Source organism: Gloeophyllum trabeum (assembly GCF_000344685.1).
Source record: "Gloeophyllum trabeum ATCC 11539 unplaced genomic scaffold GLOTRscaffold_00002, whole genome shotgun sequence".
Lineage (NCBI taxonomy): Eukaryota > Fungi > Basidiomycota > Agaricomycetes > Gloeophyllales > Gloeophyllaceae > Gloeophyllum > Gloeophyllum trabeum.
In genome coordinates, this window is record NW_006920411.1 from 2920446 (window position 1) to 2934777 (window position 14332).

General features: G+C 52.5%; 5 protein-coding genes across 5 annotated transcripts; 3 read left to right on the forward strand and 2 right to left on the reverse strand.

Annotated features, from left to right (window-relative positions):
• Positions 1-1034: 1034 nt before the first annotated feature.
• On the forward strand, positions 1035-1954 carry GLOTRDRAFT_136553 (uncharacterized protein; the record flags this gene model as incomplete). Its single annotated transcript, XM_007864470.1, has 2 exons — positions 1035-1482; positions 1548-1954. 2 exons carry the CDS (start codon positions 1035-1037, stop codon positions 1871-1873), a joined length of 774 nt encoding a protein of 257 aa, XP_007862661.1. The 3' UTR covers positions 1874-1954.
• Positions 1955-2575: 621 nt separating this feature from the next.
• Positions 2576-2851, forward strand: GLOTRDRAFT_23147 (uncharacterized protein; the record flags this gene model as incomplete). The annotated part of the gene is made up of 1 exon (XM_007863444.1): positions 2576-2851. A coding segment is annotated over one exon (276 nt), but the record flags the coding sequence as incomplete, so codon positions are not given.
• A 901-nt stretch (positions 2852-3752) lies between these two features.
• GLOTRDRAFT_91259 (uncharacterized protein) lies at positions 3753-5706 on the reverse strand (the record flags this gene model as incomplete). The annotated part of the gene is made up of 7 exons (XM_007864471.1): positions 3753-3943; positions 4054-4282; positions 4343-4528; positions 4679-4814; positions 4866-5070; positions 5359-5575; positions 5650-5706. The coding sequence occupies 7 exons, from the start codon at positions 5704-5706 to the stop codon at positions 3753-3755; spliced, it is 1221 nt and encodes a 406-aa protein (XP_007862662.1).
• A 4899-nt stretch (positions 5707-10605) lies between these two features.
• GLOTRDRAFT_24705 (uncharacterized protein) lies at positions 10606-11099 on the forward strand (the record flags this gene model as incomplete). The annotated part of the gene is made up of 2 exons (XM_007863454.1): positions 10606-10845; positions 10917-11099. Coding segments are annotated over 2 exons (423 nt in total), but the record flags the coding sequence as incomplete, so codon positions are not given.
• A 1477-nt stretch (positions 11100-12576) lies between these two features.
• GLOTRDRAFT_126066 (uncharacterized protein) lies at positions 12577-14058 on the reverse strand (the record flags this gene model as incomplete). The annotated part of the gene is made up of 3 exons (XM_007864472.1): positions 12577-13725; positions 13777-13821; positions 13876-14058. 3 exons carry the CDS (start codon positions 14056-14058, stop codon positions 12577-12579), a joined length of 1377 nt encoding a protein of 458 aa, XP_007862663.1.
• Positions 14059-14332: the final 274 nt, after the last annotated feature.

A 14332-nucleotide genomic window follows, 5' to 3' on the forward strand; every position in this document is an offset into this window, starting at 1 on the left:
GACAGTCGACAACGCCGTGGGACAGTCGACAAGACTTACGGTCGACGCGCCGGACTGTCGACTAGTCGACAAGTCGACGGGTGGACTGCACGGACTAGTCGTCGACCGGCACAACACTGGCATGACAGGTCAAGGGAATGGACCTGGAGAGGGCGAGGAGAGGGCGAAAGATCGCGGTGGTTGAAAAACAAGAGAGGGCGAAGAGAAAATTTCGTTGAAGTCCGACTTGAACCGTGGGAGCGAGCGGCACACCGGCAACACCACATATGACGCGAGACCTGGCGGCAAGCTCTCGTGCCGATAAGTGATAGTCAGAATTTGAGAGGGGGAACCAATCGTGCAAATATTTGACCAGGAGTGTTGAAATATTCTTCAAAACCACCAAGGTGAAATATTTTTACATGACTACTGAAAATTTGTCAACAGCAGAGTTGCAGAATTCCCTGCTTGACCCGTTTGCAGCTTTCTGTCAGAATTCCGGCTGGCCGTGTACCTAGGTATAGGGGTCCTGGGTGAGTTTGTTGCCCCAATTTGTACCGATATAATGACATAGAAAGACCATATGGAAGAGGAGATAATGAAGTCAGAATAAAACAGAAAGTGGAATAAATGAGACAAGTCCGGAATGCCCCTCCTTTGGGAGTGGGAGGGGTTCTGGCACCCCAACATGCGGACCACTTTTCGACCGACCGGCACATCCCGGCGTGCCAAATGTACACATGGAATGTCTCTTGAACTGCCCATTAATATTGTAGGATTCCATTGGACCTCCCGGACCTGGAAACTCACCCAGCCCGATTAACAGCATGCGAACTGACTATGACTCAAGGTGTTAACATTGATCTCAATATGCTATGATAAAATAATGGGTATGGAATAGTACTCAAGCTCAACTTATACTCAAAGGAGGGATAAGCTGCCGACAGCCGTGGGCGCTTCTCGAGTAGGGAAACGGCTAAATAATAGCAATCAGTGTCCCAACACGCGCTCCCACGGAGTCGCAGGCACCCCGCCGTCCTCAGGCCTCGTTGACAATGCAGACCGACAAGCCGAATCTGTTCCACGTCCACCGCAAAGTGCTATCCGGAGTCGACGACCTCACCGTCCACTCCGCCGAGCTCGCCATCCCCCGCGCACACGCCGTATCCATCTCCGCCGATCGCGCCGACGTGCTCCTGCAGCACCTCCCCGCCGTCTGTGCCGACGCCTCCCGCGCCCTCTCCGCGCAGCACGTTCTGCACCCCGTTGTGCTCGCCGTCAACAGCGGACAGCTCCGCACCTACGACATCCTCGGCGAGCTATCCCCGCGCAGCGCCGCCCTCCTCGCCCTCCCGTCCGCCCCGCAGCCCGCGCGCGCTACACACACGCCCGCAAACGCCCACGTCCACTACCGCCTCCCGCCGCACCGCGTGCTCTCCCTCCTCGCCGACATCGAGGACAGCTTCAACGACGCCGCCCGGATCGCCGTCCAGGTGCTCGAGTGTCAGTCAGTCTCGCCCCGCAAACCCCTCTCCCGTTTGCCTGCACAGCTACTAACATGCACCCAGGCCTCGAGGTCCTCCGCCACGTCGACACCGCGAACAGCCGCCTCGACTTCAGCAACATGCACGGCGGCGTCGACCTCAACACCATGCTCGGCGCCCGGGGCGACGGCGGCCTCGCCGGCTTCCTCCTCGACTACGAGCACGCGACCGAGTACCGCCTGCGTGCGCTCCCACTCGTCGATGTGCGCAAGTCCCATCAGCAATCTCGGATCTCTCCGTCCGTGCGATATGGACGTGTGCGGAGCCATGGAGCCAAGGAGATGGACCCCCATTTTCCTGAAACAGCGGTCTCTGGGTACGATCTCGTGGAGTCTCGGTCTCCATCCTGATCGACTGTCTCCTGGCAGAGACTCATTCGCGCCCGGGGGTCTCTCACTGCGGGAGTTGCAGTCTTTAGGGGCGGGCAAAAGATTGTACGAAAGGGAATTCTGCGGGCTCTGATTGGCTGGAAATTACCATTCATACAATCTTCTGCCTGGCCCTAAATACTGCAATTCCCAAAGCGTGCACCATTTACTGACATATGGTGGGGTTTTCTCCACCAGCTTTCACAAGTTGTTTTATCTCCTCATAGGCTTGAGTGTGCCCCTGATCAGGTGATTTGCTCTCTGGACCAGACCATGTTAGGTTTGAAATAAGACCTTGCATTACAGTAGAGGCTACGGGATCTAAATACTGACTGGAAAAAGTTTGATTCATAGAGGCCAGACATACAAATCAGATCAGATTCAGAGTAGATTAAAAAAGCAGTATTTCTGGTATGCTGAATGACAGGTAATAAGCTATGTCACCCAGCTACAGAAAGATTGCAATGAATGTGGCCAACTTGAATAGTCTCCACATCCGACTTCATCACACTGGCAAAACGGGAAATCATCTTACAGTGCTTTGCATATGAAGCCGGAAAACGCGCCGCGCAAAATCTTGTTTGTAGTAGCCAAATAATACCATATATAGTAATTGATCACCACACCTCAGGCCGGCGATGTGACCTTTTGTCACCTTCGATGTCCCATACTCACACCACGCCTGAGTTGCGCAAGCAGGTCATAACATGGCAATATGAACAGGGACGTTCTATTCGTGAAATAAAGGACCTTTCAGGCTATTCTCTCAGCACGATATACAAGGTTCTACGGGTCTACAATATGTATGGAGAAGTTATTGACCCAACGAACCGACCTCGAGGTTGCCCTTGCAAACTCGCCACGGAAGATCTCGACTTCATTCAAGGATTGCTGTGGGAGAATCCAGCAATCTACCTGGATGAAATCCAGGAGGCTCTCGCTGACCAGAGAAGTCTGGATGTCTTGGTGGCCTCCATCTCTCACGCACTCCAGAACATTGCCATCATGCGAAAGAAGATATCAAAAGCTGCACTCAAGCGGAATGAGCTCCTATGCGCAACCTGGCAAGCTCAATGGGGGGATCTCCCTATGGAATCGATCGTGTGGTTGGATGAGTCGAGTGTGGATGATCTGACAAACCAGAGACATATGGGATGGGCCGGATTGGGACAAGCTTGTGTACGTCGTGACACCTTCCTTCGCAGTCAACGTTACTCGGTTTTGCCGGCACTCTCGGTCGAAGGGATTGTTGCACTTGATATCTTTGAAGGCTCTGTCACAAAGGAGCACTTTTTGCGATTCCTACGGTCTGATCTGATATGTTTCTGTTGGGCGGCATCGAGCTACAGAACTGATTCCAAAGGCATGTCAGGCCCCGAAACTCAATCCATACCCAGGGGTCCACGGTGTCGTCATCATGGACAGCTGTTCCATCCATCATGATAAGGACATCCGGAGAGTGGTTGAGGAAGACTGTGGTAAGCATCGAGTGGCATACTTCTCAGACTGAAACTCACCTAGATACTGCAGGTGCGAAGCTCATCTATCTGCCCCCGTACTCCCCCGACATGAATCCCATAGAGCAGGCATTCAGTTTGATAAAGGCATGGTTGCGGCGGCATGAGGCCGAGGCTGTCAATCCGCAGGTTAGGCCGTGGCTGATCCATCAGGCTGCCCTTGCAGTCACGGAGGAAGATGCTATAGGATGGATTACTAATTGTGGATATTCATAAGGGGTACAAAAAATATATCATAATGAATGGGAAGACTATCAGTGTGTAAAGGAGTGATGGATACTTTATCAGAAGGAATACTAGTATAGTGGAAGTTAGAACTTGGGGGAATGATGATACCTGCCGGCTCAAGCTCCAAGGTGGCGACACTTCTCAACAAGCCTGGCATGCCACTCAGTGGCGAACTCCCGAAGCTTCCAGACATCACCCTCGACAGCACCAGTGATGGTGCATAGCCGTTCAACTGGAACCTTGCTGAGGATGTCCGGGCTTAACCTCTTCTCCGCGAGACTCTCCTCGAAGGCCAAAAGATCAACCCCTTGCTTGTCCAGGAAGTTGAGTCAGAGTGGTGTTCAGGAATGGGCAAAAGAGGGGGTGAGGCAATATGGTGATGCTTCGGTGTTGACGGATGTTCACATGCAGATGGACCTGCACCCGGAGTCTGCAAGTTGACCATATTCTGATTCTGCAGCATTGGCATGAATGCCGCCATGAGCAGCATGTTCGGGTCGAAACTGGTTGCTGTAGACTGGGGAACTGAAGACATAGGTCGCGGCCCAGAGCGGCCACGAGCCTTCATGAGTGAGGGCTGGCCATCCCGAACTCCGTTGAACTCGCTTGTGTTCGGGGGAACGCGCTTGGTACACTCATGTGCCACCTGAAATGGGACAGCAACTCCCACGTGGGATAATACTACATCAGGTAGAGATAAACTCACTATAGCAGCTGCCCATATCTTCAGGTGACGGCTATTCAAGCCAATATGACCATTTTCACTCTTGTAGCAATGCCCCGTATCACCATTCTCGCCAAGATGCTCGGTGCACTTGTGAAGGGCCTTCAACTCCATGATGATACCTCCATGGAGCTGCGCCTCATCGGAATACGAGTCGAGGCGCGGGACCTGAGCGTACAGTTAGTACCGGCCAACTATGAAGTGCCTGATCATACCATGGTCCCATCCAGCAATTCATTGTCGTCGTCGGGAGCAATTGCAACTGCGAGAGGCTGCTCACAATCAGATAACCACCTTGTCTCAGAGCCTGACACTCACACATTTACAGATGCAGAAGCCCTCCATATTGTCTGAATTGAGCTCCGCAGTGATGTTGCTTGGCCTCTTCTTGAGAAGAGCACCCACCGTGATCGCGAAGTCATCATCAGTGTCAATCGTAGCCACTGCACTCTTGCTAAGCTGAAGTTGAGCGGGAATCATCGATTTATGGACTGTGAGTACTTACTTTGTACCGGTCCACCACAGCTTGAAGCCTGGCCCTGCATGCGGACTCGCTGCATATTGATCATCAAGGTCATGTGCCTTTAGCATCACAGAGATGAAGTCGGCCCGACGCAGGTCCTCAGAGAATGTGAGGAGCGCATTCTTCGTGAGCTGCATTTTCTTGGTGACGATCTTGCTCCCACGGCTTGACGGTCCCTTCTCCTTGACTGTATACACAAGGGTCACAGCTACAACACTATTTGTTGAGGGCTGGATGAGGCATCAGATAGACACAGAAGTGAATGTTAAAAATTCAGCTCTAGCTGTCGCAGTAGTCCCTCCGGGGCCAGCAGGCATGGCCCTGGCATCAGACCCGACTGCTACGGATGCCGCTACACCGGCATGCACATGTTCGTCTCTCTCCTCGGGTTGGGTCTCAGCCTGCTCGAGTGGACATCCACCGCGCGAAATAGGGTGATGTACATCAGCGTCAGCAGCAGGCATTCACGGTGTACCAATATGGTACGGTAGCGGCTGAGCTTCGACAGCGGCCTCATATGGAGGTGGCAGATGTGCCAGCTCCTGACCATGAAGACGATGACCCTGCCCCGGAGTGGTTGGCGTGAGCGGAACATGCACGGTGTGCACATTCTCAAGAAGCGCTCCCACACTCCGAATGGCAGCAAACACCGCCTGGCGGGTTTGTTCGATCTCCTCATGGGAGTGGTAGAACTGTGTCGGAGTGACTGCACCATCTTGCAAAACAGTTCAGAACCATCACTCTCGTAGGGCAAAAGTAGACTCACCAATCCAACCGCCTCGTTGAAGCCACAGCCTCGACACAGGCCGCGTTTGAGTGCCATTGGGGGCATTTGCCGTGCTTGACTGAGCAGCACACTGTTCCCAGTTCTATTGTAGAGACATGGGGAGGTCAAGAGAAGGAAAGGGGGAACCTGGGTGATCGATGGCCAACTTACAGCTGGATCCTTGTCCTTTTATCCTCCTGCACCTGAGCCATCCTCGCAATGGGCTCCATGGCGCGTCATACAGAGCAACCGGAACTGAATGGGTAGTTGAGCTCAGGCACCACTTGGTGCTCGTCTCGAGGTCAACTGGACGGACAACCATGAACGGCATCCTGGCGAAGTGGAGACATGTATACTGGATGAGCGGTGTAGTACGGATCATTGGCAACCACAGGTATGCTGGCCCTACACTTGGTTCATCGGATCATACTTACAGGTCAGGCGAGAGGCGTGACATAGGTCACAAGACGGCCCAAGGCTCGGTGATGGATTTCCATTTATGGTATTATTTGGCTACTACAAACAAGATTTTGCGCGGCGTGTTTTCCGGCTTCATATGCAAAGCACTGTAGAGCATCTTATGTGTCTTAGCAAGACGTCTAAGACATAAAAGAGATTAGATCTAAGAGCCTGTTTTCGAGTTCGAAGACGAAAACTCGCGCCCCCTATAGCAACATATGTAGTGCTGCTTTGTTGTATCCAAATCATTAGTCTCCCGAAGTCAGACTGTATTACCTCCCTTATAAGGCAGGTGGAGGGCAGTCGGCATATAACGGTCTGCTTCCAGTCACGCCTGCCTTGGCTGGCTCACTGATTTCAACGTCACGTCAATTGTCTCACGGCCTTGGCCTCTATTCTCTGCTCTACTTTTGCTGCATGTGTTAGGAAGCAATGTCCTAACTAGTCATCTTGAGATAACTGGGCCATGTGCCAACAGTTATGTCGTCACTACCTCAGTAAGCGTACTGAAGGGTAGGTCTGGCCAGGCCAATGCCAATGGTCAAGTCAAGAGTCCAGGTAATCACTGTATTCAACAGGAGGTTGAACTAAGGAATACATGGGTTTTCTACAGTATATATAGTAACTGGTATAGGGGTTAATACCCAAAGAAGAGAACAATAAGAAAGGACGCGTAAGCTATCCTGTGAGAACGTAACTCAGAGAAATGAGAAATACAAGGGTGCCCATTGGTAGAAGGTGAGTCAAGGGAGATAACATGTGAGACGAAGATAGCATCCATGGGAAGTTCTACCCAGAGAAAGGTACTGTCCAATAGCAATGCTCGGAATGGAAATAGAATGAGATAAGCATGGGAAAATCATAACACTAGACAGCCCAGGTCCCAGGCCTGATTAGGCTGGCTCATCTGACCTCCGGTCAAGTCTAACAAGGCTCAGGACTGCTTGTTGATTGACACCAGCAGTTGTACCGGGGCTCGGGGCTGTCTTAGTACAAGTAGTATACTATGTAGTAGTACTGTAATATGGAGTGTCGCTTGAAGCCGCCGTCCATGTCGTCGGGCATTGTCAGCGTTTGCCGGTCCTGCCTAATCGGGCAATCGGAGCGCCTCCCGCCTGCCCCCTCTGACGCTGTCAGTGACACTGACAGCATGCTACAGCGTCACGGCGGTACGAGAAAAATATGCTATATATTTTATCGTGCAAAGTACGCGTAGGGCTACCGAGCACTGCCAGATAAACACCGATTGACATAGTGGTCGTTTCACCTGCCACTCTCCTCATCATTGGTGGTGGCAGCCTGTCGTATACGGGTCCAGTTAAATTCGATACAATTCTAGATAAATCATATTATATTTCTATAGTACGTATAAAACTTGACTACAGAGTATGGAATGTCTACAATGCTATTCTGCGCGGATATACACATGTGTGAAATGTGGCCTAGGAGAAAATAACATATAGATGTTCATAAATGCGCACCTACCTGGAGATACCTGCAGAATACCATTAGGGTAGTTATCATCTGCATAGCCAGTACATTAGAGCATCCGAAAAGCATACAGGACAAAGGGGAACATGCACTTACCGGGTAGGGAAGAGACAGGGGGAATAGGCTGATGTAGCGATCCAGTCAACCTCTAATGGGATGTATTCAGTATATGAGTTATATCTCATAATAGTAGCATACAAATATGAGGAGTTGTCCTTTACCCTGGTGCATATAAAGGGGTAGCAGCATTGGAATGCCTAGATGACACCAGGTGTTCGGGGCTTCTGAGAGTTAATTCAGCCTAGAATCCATGTCATAGAGAGACTACCTTTATGTTACGCCGCTATAAATGAGGCGGATCCATGTCCTGAAAGCCAGAATGAATCTACAAAGTGGAATGAGTAACAAAATAGTCAGAACGACACGCCGGAGGACCATAGACAGCAAGGAAGCTCCAAAAGGTCGTAAACAGCTAATAGAGTGGTATACTACCTGCAGAACCAACATAAATTAGAGGCACCCAGATACGGAGGAATGAAGATGAAGACAACTAACCTTCTTCTGGAATCCGGTATTTGCGAGATAACCATAATTTGAGATAGCTCTATCACTTGATTAGGGTACCGGAGAGTGAAGGAAAATGAGCAGAATAAGATAAAGCTAAAATATAGTAGGTGAGAGAGGAAGACACGCGCGAAGGGGGTCGAAATATGAGCTGTGCGGTCTTCAGCCACCGCACACAGCAAGCGCATTCTGTCCGAACGAAATCGGACGTCCTTCGTACCGTGACATACAATGTGACATCTCCTTGACTCTACACTCCTCTGTCTCTATGGCCCCTCGGACTACTTGTGAGCTCTCATATTGTCTCTTACCTCTTTCTTGAAACAGTGAGGGACTTCTGCTCAATTTACTGCGAAAAACTGCGCCCGACCAAGGGTATGAGGGCGGTTCTCAGATCTCAGTCACATCCGGTATGTTTCTCAGCTTTATGACTGTCTCTGCATATCCTAATCCTTTCATTGAGTCTTATATAGCTTCTGGTGCATTTATAACTGCATATGAAACTGTTATCGGACCTATTCGTGCGTTTTCCGTGCCCTAGGCCTCGATGTATCTGAATAGTGTGCTGTTAGCACTCGGCACCATCCTACTTCAACAGAGCCTCTCTCTGCCAAAGGTATAATTTCATGCTGGAAGGGAATGCACCTGGTAAGGCTGGGGTAACTCAGTTCCACTATCTTCTTTCGTTGTGGCGAGTAATCTAGTTAATCCCCTCACAGTGTATTCGGGTTATGAGCCTTCCTGGAATTATGGTTATAGTAATTATAGGCTGTTTCTATCTTATACGAACTGCTTATGGTTAATCTATCTGACTTGAGGCCCTTGGGACCGCTTCATCGATTTGTTTACCCGAATCGCTTCCCTACCCAATAAGTGCATGTTCCCCTTTGTTCTGTATGCTTCGCTGATGGTCTAACATGTTGGCTATGCAGAATGTAACTACCTGAATGGTATCCCACTGGTATAACCAGGCAAGTGCGCATTCACTGGCCTCAATATCTTATTCTCTCATGTGCCACACTTGCCACATGGGTATATTCGGGCCGAATCATAATGTAGACGTATCAGACTCTGTAATGAAGTTTTACATTGACATGAAAAATATAATATGATTTATCCAGAATGTTTGCGAATTTAAGTGGGCCAGTATACGACAGGCTACTCCGCCGCCGCCGCCAACGACGAGGAGAGTGGCGCGTGACAACCACGGTGTCATTCCGCGTCACACCTGCGGCGCTCGGTAGCCCACTACGTACATTACACCAAACAATATATAGCCCATTATAGTCCCGCTGCAGTGACGCTGTAGCACGCTGTCACTGACGACGTCGGGGAGGGCGGGAGGCGCTCCGATTGCCCGATTGGGTAGATCGGCAAGCGCCGACGATGTCCGACGACGTAGGCGGCGGCTTCGAGCAACACTCTATAGTATAGTACTAATACATAGTATACTAGTTCTACTAAGGCAGCACCAAGCCCCGGTACGACCGCTGGTGTCAATCGACGAGCAATCCTGAGCCTTGTTAGGCTTGACCGGGGGTCAGATGAGCCAGCCTAATTAGGCCTGGGACCTGGGCTGTCTAGGTGCACGATGCAGACTACCAAATCATTTCTATTCTAGTGGACTGTCAGACTGCCAAGTATCCGGGTGCACTGAATAGCTATAACTCGTGCTACCGAAGGTCATATTTAAGCCTTAAGACGATAAGACGCTGTAAGACGCCTAAGACGTAAGACGTTTTCCGGCTTTCCCGATGCACTGTGGCTTTGAACGTTAACCTTTCAAGCCTACTTCCACTTGTCATTTCTTCCATGGCAGAGCAGCTAGCTGACAAATTACTGTCGGACGTGATTAGCTCGGTGCAGACGTACAATCGAAAATTCACGGATACCCTTGACATTGCCCTCGTTCTTCGTCGGGCGTCTATTCTCACACAGTGGTACCGTATGCCACAACGGCGAGCTCACACTATTGACAGTTTTCCGTCTAAAGCTCGTCTCTACCGTTCTGCTCGGCGCGCTGACACCCTACATGCTCAGACACGCGAGACTGTTACCTGCGCCCGCCCTTCGGCGATAGCGAATTGCTCCAAGGGGCAGAGATATCAAGTTTAAGGAGAGCTGTCGTCAGGCACGTTTACCGCTTTGCTAGCATGAGCAGTAAAAGGGCTGCGTCGCCGCCCCTCTCCTTACCGACTTATTCGCCCTCGTTTTCCTGACGGTCTCCTTAATTCGACATCCCACCCGACTGCTTGCGATGCGCCCGACTAGCCCCTACGAGCTCCTGCATTACAACATGGTACACGGTGCGCCCCTCTCCTGTATGTCCTGCTCTTCTTGTCTCTGACGAGAGCACATACGGCAGCGCACGATACTTTAAAAATGGGCTACGACAACATTCTCGCGCACCTTGACGACCCGCCGCTCGCAGACCTCCCAAACTTCATGGGGTACTGCCACGCGTGGGCCGTGTCCATCGCGAGCCACCACGACAGCGAGGAAGCAGTCGTCTTCCCCATCCTCAATACGAAGCTCGACTTTTCGCGCGAGATCGCACAGCACAAGGTCATCCACGAGCGTCTCGACGCGCTCCTCGCCTTCATCGCCTCCGCCAAAGCCGACCCGTCGAAATTCGACGCTGCGAAGATGCGCGAGATGATGTTCGCGTTCAAGGACCCACTGGTGCGCCTGACATCCCACTCCACACCCTTTCGCGACGGCATGTCCTGACCCTGAGCGCGTTAACCCGGCAGTTCCAACACCTGGACGACGAAGTCTCCCACATCACGTCCGACAAAATGACGGTATTCTCGAAAGAAGAGGTGCTCGATCTGGACGCGCATCTCGAGGCGTACGCCAAAACGCACGGCGACCCCTTCCTCCTCGTGCCCTTCATGCGCAGCCACACTCCGCCCGAACTGAAGGACACGTGGCCCGTGATGTCCTGGGTGCTGCGACGCGTCGTCGTGCCGTGGGTGCTCGCGGTGCGGCATTCTGGGTGAGCGGGTCTTTGAATTGTCCTATGTCCATGCGCTCACGCCATTGGCATTGTGCGCAGCTATTGGAAGTATTCGCCCTATGGCATGTCATAGTATAGACCCCTCTCCGCGAAATCTGTTTCTCCATCTTCCTCGAGTTATTTGATATCGAATGCCAGGGTAATCACGATTTGTGTGTCTTCTTACCCCGAGTTGCCCGCCCCGGCGTTGAAGGCCTCGGTCCGCCAGTTCTGCAATCATGGTGGCGTGATCCTGGTATGTGTAGATCGCCGTGAGCCTTGCATGAACTCTAATCGTGACGAGAACGGATATGAGGTGAAGATCGCGTCTTCTTCCCGCTGAAGGAACCATGCCCATCGGCGCGGCAGTTCGAGCACCTATGTAGGACAAGGTGCCCAGACATCTCCTGGACCGGTCCTCCGGTGCAGTGGAAGTGAAAATCGCCCCTTCTCCCGCTGGGGGAGAGAGAGACAGTCACTGTATCACCAGTTCGCTAGTCACACTCCTGGGATCTCGTCCAACTTGAAGTGCGAGGCTGATCGTGATTCGTCTGCAACCCGACAATCCGCACAATCAGAATAAGTATGCAACAATACCATTGTGGATAGTCCGTCGAGTCAACATGTGACACAAGTCCGCCGCCGGCCGCACGATGCATCATACGAGCCCAACATAAATCATCCACCCCATCCTCCGATACCCCATCATCGCTCTGCACACGTCCGTACCAACACCAACCCCACAAATACAGCACCCGAAATCAACTTGACAGCGCGCAGCGCATTGGAAGGCCGTAGGACGGGGGTGATCAAGTCCCCGTCGGCGAGAGGGTCGGACTCTCGCCACCTCGGCTGGCGTCGTCGTTCTCGTTGTATGGCTCTCGAGAGTTGATTCTTGACGTTGCTGATTCTCAGGCGATCGGGTCGGGTGATGCTGTAGGATCGGGGTGGCCATTTGTGGTTTGTGGCTCGCCCGCTTCTGCGAGAACTGGGGGGGTGACTAGGAGGGATAGATCAGTACGAGCCGAGCAAGGACGTTCGAGCCACGCGCACTGATGGTAACGAGAGACGCTTCAGAAGGATATTGAGGGCGAGGCTGCGGCGGCGACTGCGATCGTGTAAATCAGTACCTATGTCCCCACCGACACCTGCACGAGCGGGTACGCACCTTGGATATAGAACTGTAACATCGACTCTCGGGGTCCACACGAGACAAGGCTCTACCGATTATCCCCAAGACCCAGAGAAAGAAACAGAGACAGACAGAGAAGGAGAAAGAGAAGAGCGGCGGACATGCGAGGCCCGATTACAAGGATGAGGGATAATACTAGACAGACATAAGAATCTTGCGTGTTTTTCGTTTTCTTGATTTTTTTTTTCGTTTCTTCGTCTTCTCTTATTGCCATCACCTCGGGCTAATCATCAGCACCCGCGAGGCTGTCCAGCGAGCCGACGGAGAAGAAGCCCGAGTCGTCGTCCGAGAAGACGGGCGCCTTGCTATCGTCCGCGGGGAACAGGACCGCGGCGTATTCGTACTCAGACTCAGGCACGGGTTCCTCAGTGGTGGTGACGGGAGGCACGGAAGTTACAGAGAGGACGGCGGCAGCGCCGTCGACGCTGTCGCACGATCCGATCGAGAATATCGCAGAGTCCTCCGGAACAGGAAGAGGCGCAGACTCCTCGGAGGCAGGGACAGAAGCAGGCATAGTCTTTGGGGAGTAGTCCCACAGAGGCTGAGTCGTGGCCTGAGGGGCGGGACCTACGGCGGGAGGAATGAGAGCGAACATAGCCCTGGCAAGTTCCCTGAGCTCGTTCATCCTGCTCTCTTCGCGCTGCTCCCAGTTGACGGTCGGCGCGAGGGCCTCCGCGGGCAAGCTGAATCGCCGACTAGTGTTGGGCTCCCTGCGCGTAGTCGGCGCGGGCCTGCGGACGGGCACGCTCCGCGCCCGGGTGGTAGTCAGCATCCGCTGAAAGTCCGCTTTCTTGAGAAAAGTGGCGTCCGCGGGGAGTACGAAAGGCTTCTTTCCAATGACAGTAACAGTGCTTTCGGCTGCCCTATCAGCGAGCCAGAACGGCGTGGGGGTCGGCGTCGTCTTGGGCTCGGTCCACTGAGACACCAGCGTCGGGAGAACAGGGATCGGCACGTAGACATCAGGAGCGGGGGTTGCAGCGGCGATCCACCCGCACAGGGAGTCCATCTTCTCCTCGCTGTTCCGCTTGCGCGCGCGGTCTTCCTTATTGTCGGGCGGGGCCTGAGTGGCTGCCTCGCATATAACGTCGCTCTGGACCTTCGCACAATCGGGTATAGCTTCCCAGGAATCATACATACGCTTTAAACCGCTGGTGAAAGACACGAGGAACCATGGAGTCTGAGAGGGTTTCCAGCGGATGTTGAGGAGCCACGGTTCCGGGATGCGGGGGCGATGGCCGACGAGGGGGTGCCAGGAGGTTGAGACTGGGAGGTCGGTGCCAGAGGGAGAGGTTAATAGGAGAGCAGGAGTGTCCTCGAGAAAATCGGTGATGGAGTACTTGACGTCCGTCAGCCGCAGGGCGCATTTGAAGGCCTGTAGACGCGGAGTCAGTGGGATGCTAGTGGAGGTGGCCACAATGCTTACCCCTCGCTTGAAACAATCCTTAATGCAGTCAATCCAGGGAAATGACTGGTTAATCTACCGTTAGTAAATGGGGTCATTGGCACTGAGCTGACCACTTACCGAGACTGAGTTGTTATTGTCCTCGATGTCCGTCGAGAACAGGTCAGGGATTCGGTGGTAACCGGAGAAGACATTCCGAACAATAGGAATCACGTAGTAGCCAGAGACAAAGCCAAGAGCCGCCAGTAGAGTCATAACGATAAAGATGAGAGCCCAAGGGTGGAAGAGAATGGCGAAGTCCATGGCGGCGACTCGATTGGCGAATGGGATGTGGGGGTATGAGATGGTGGTACAGAACTGGGAAGATTGAAAGCGTACCACCATCTTTTATACGCCTGAAGTTAGAGGCTGACGCTGGCTGACTGTCAGCCATGCAGCGGTCGGCGTGGTTATTCCATCTGTCTTGGTTACCAGTCCAGATACTGATTAGTGTCACCGAATATCGTTGGTAGAAGCAGCAATATTTCCTGCTTATCCTCTGAGTCCAATAACCTGCGCACTAGGCAGTCTCAGAATA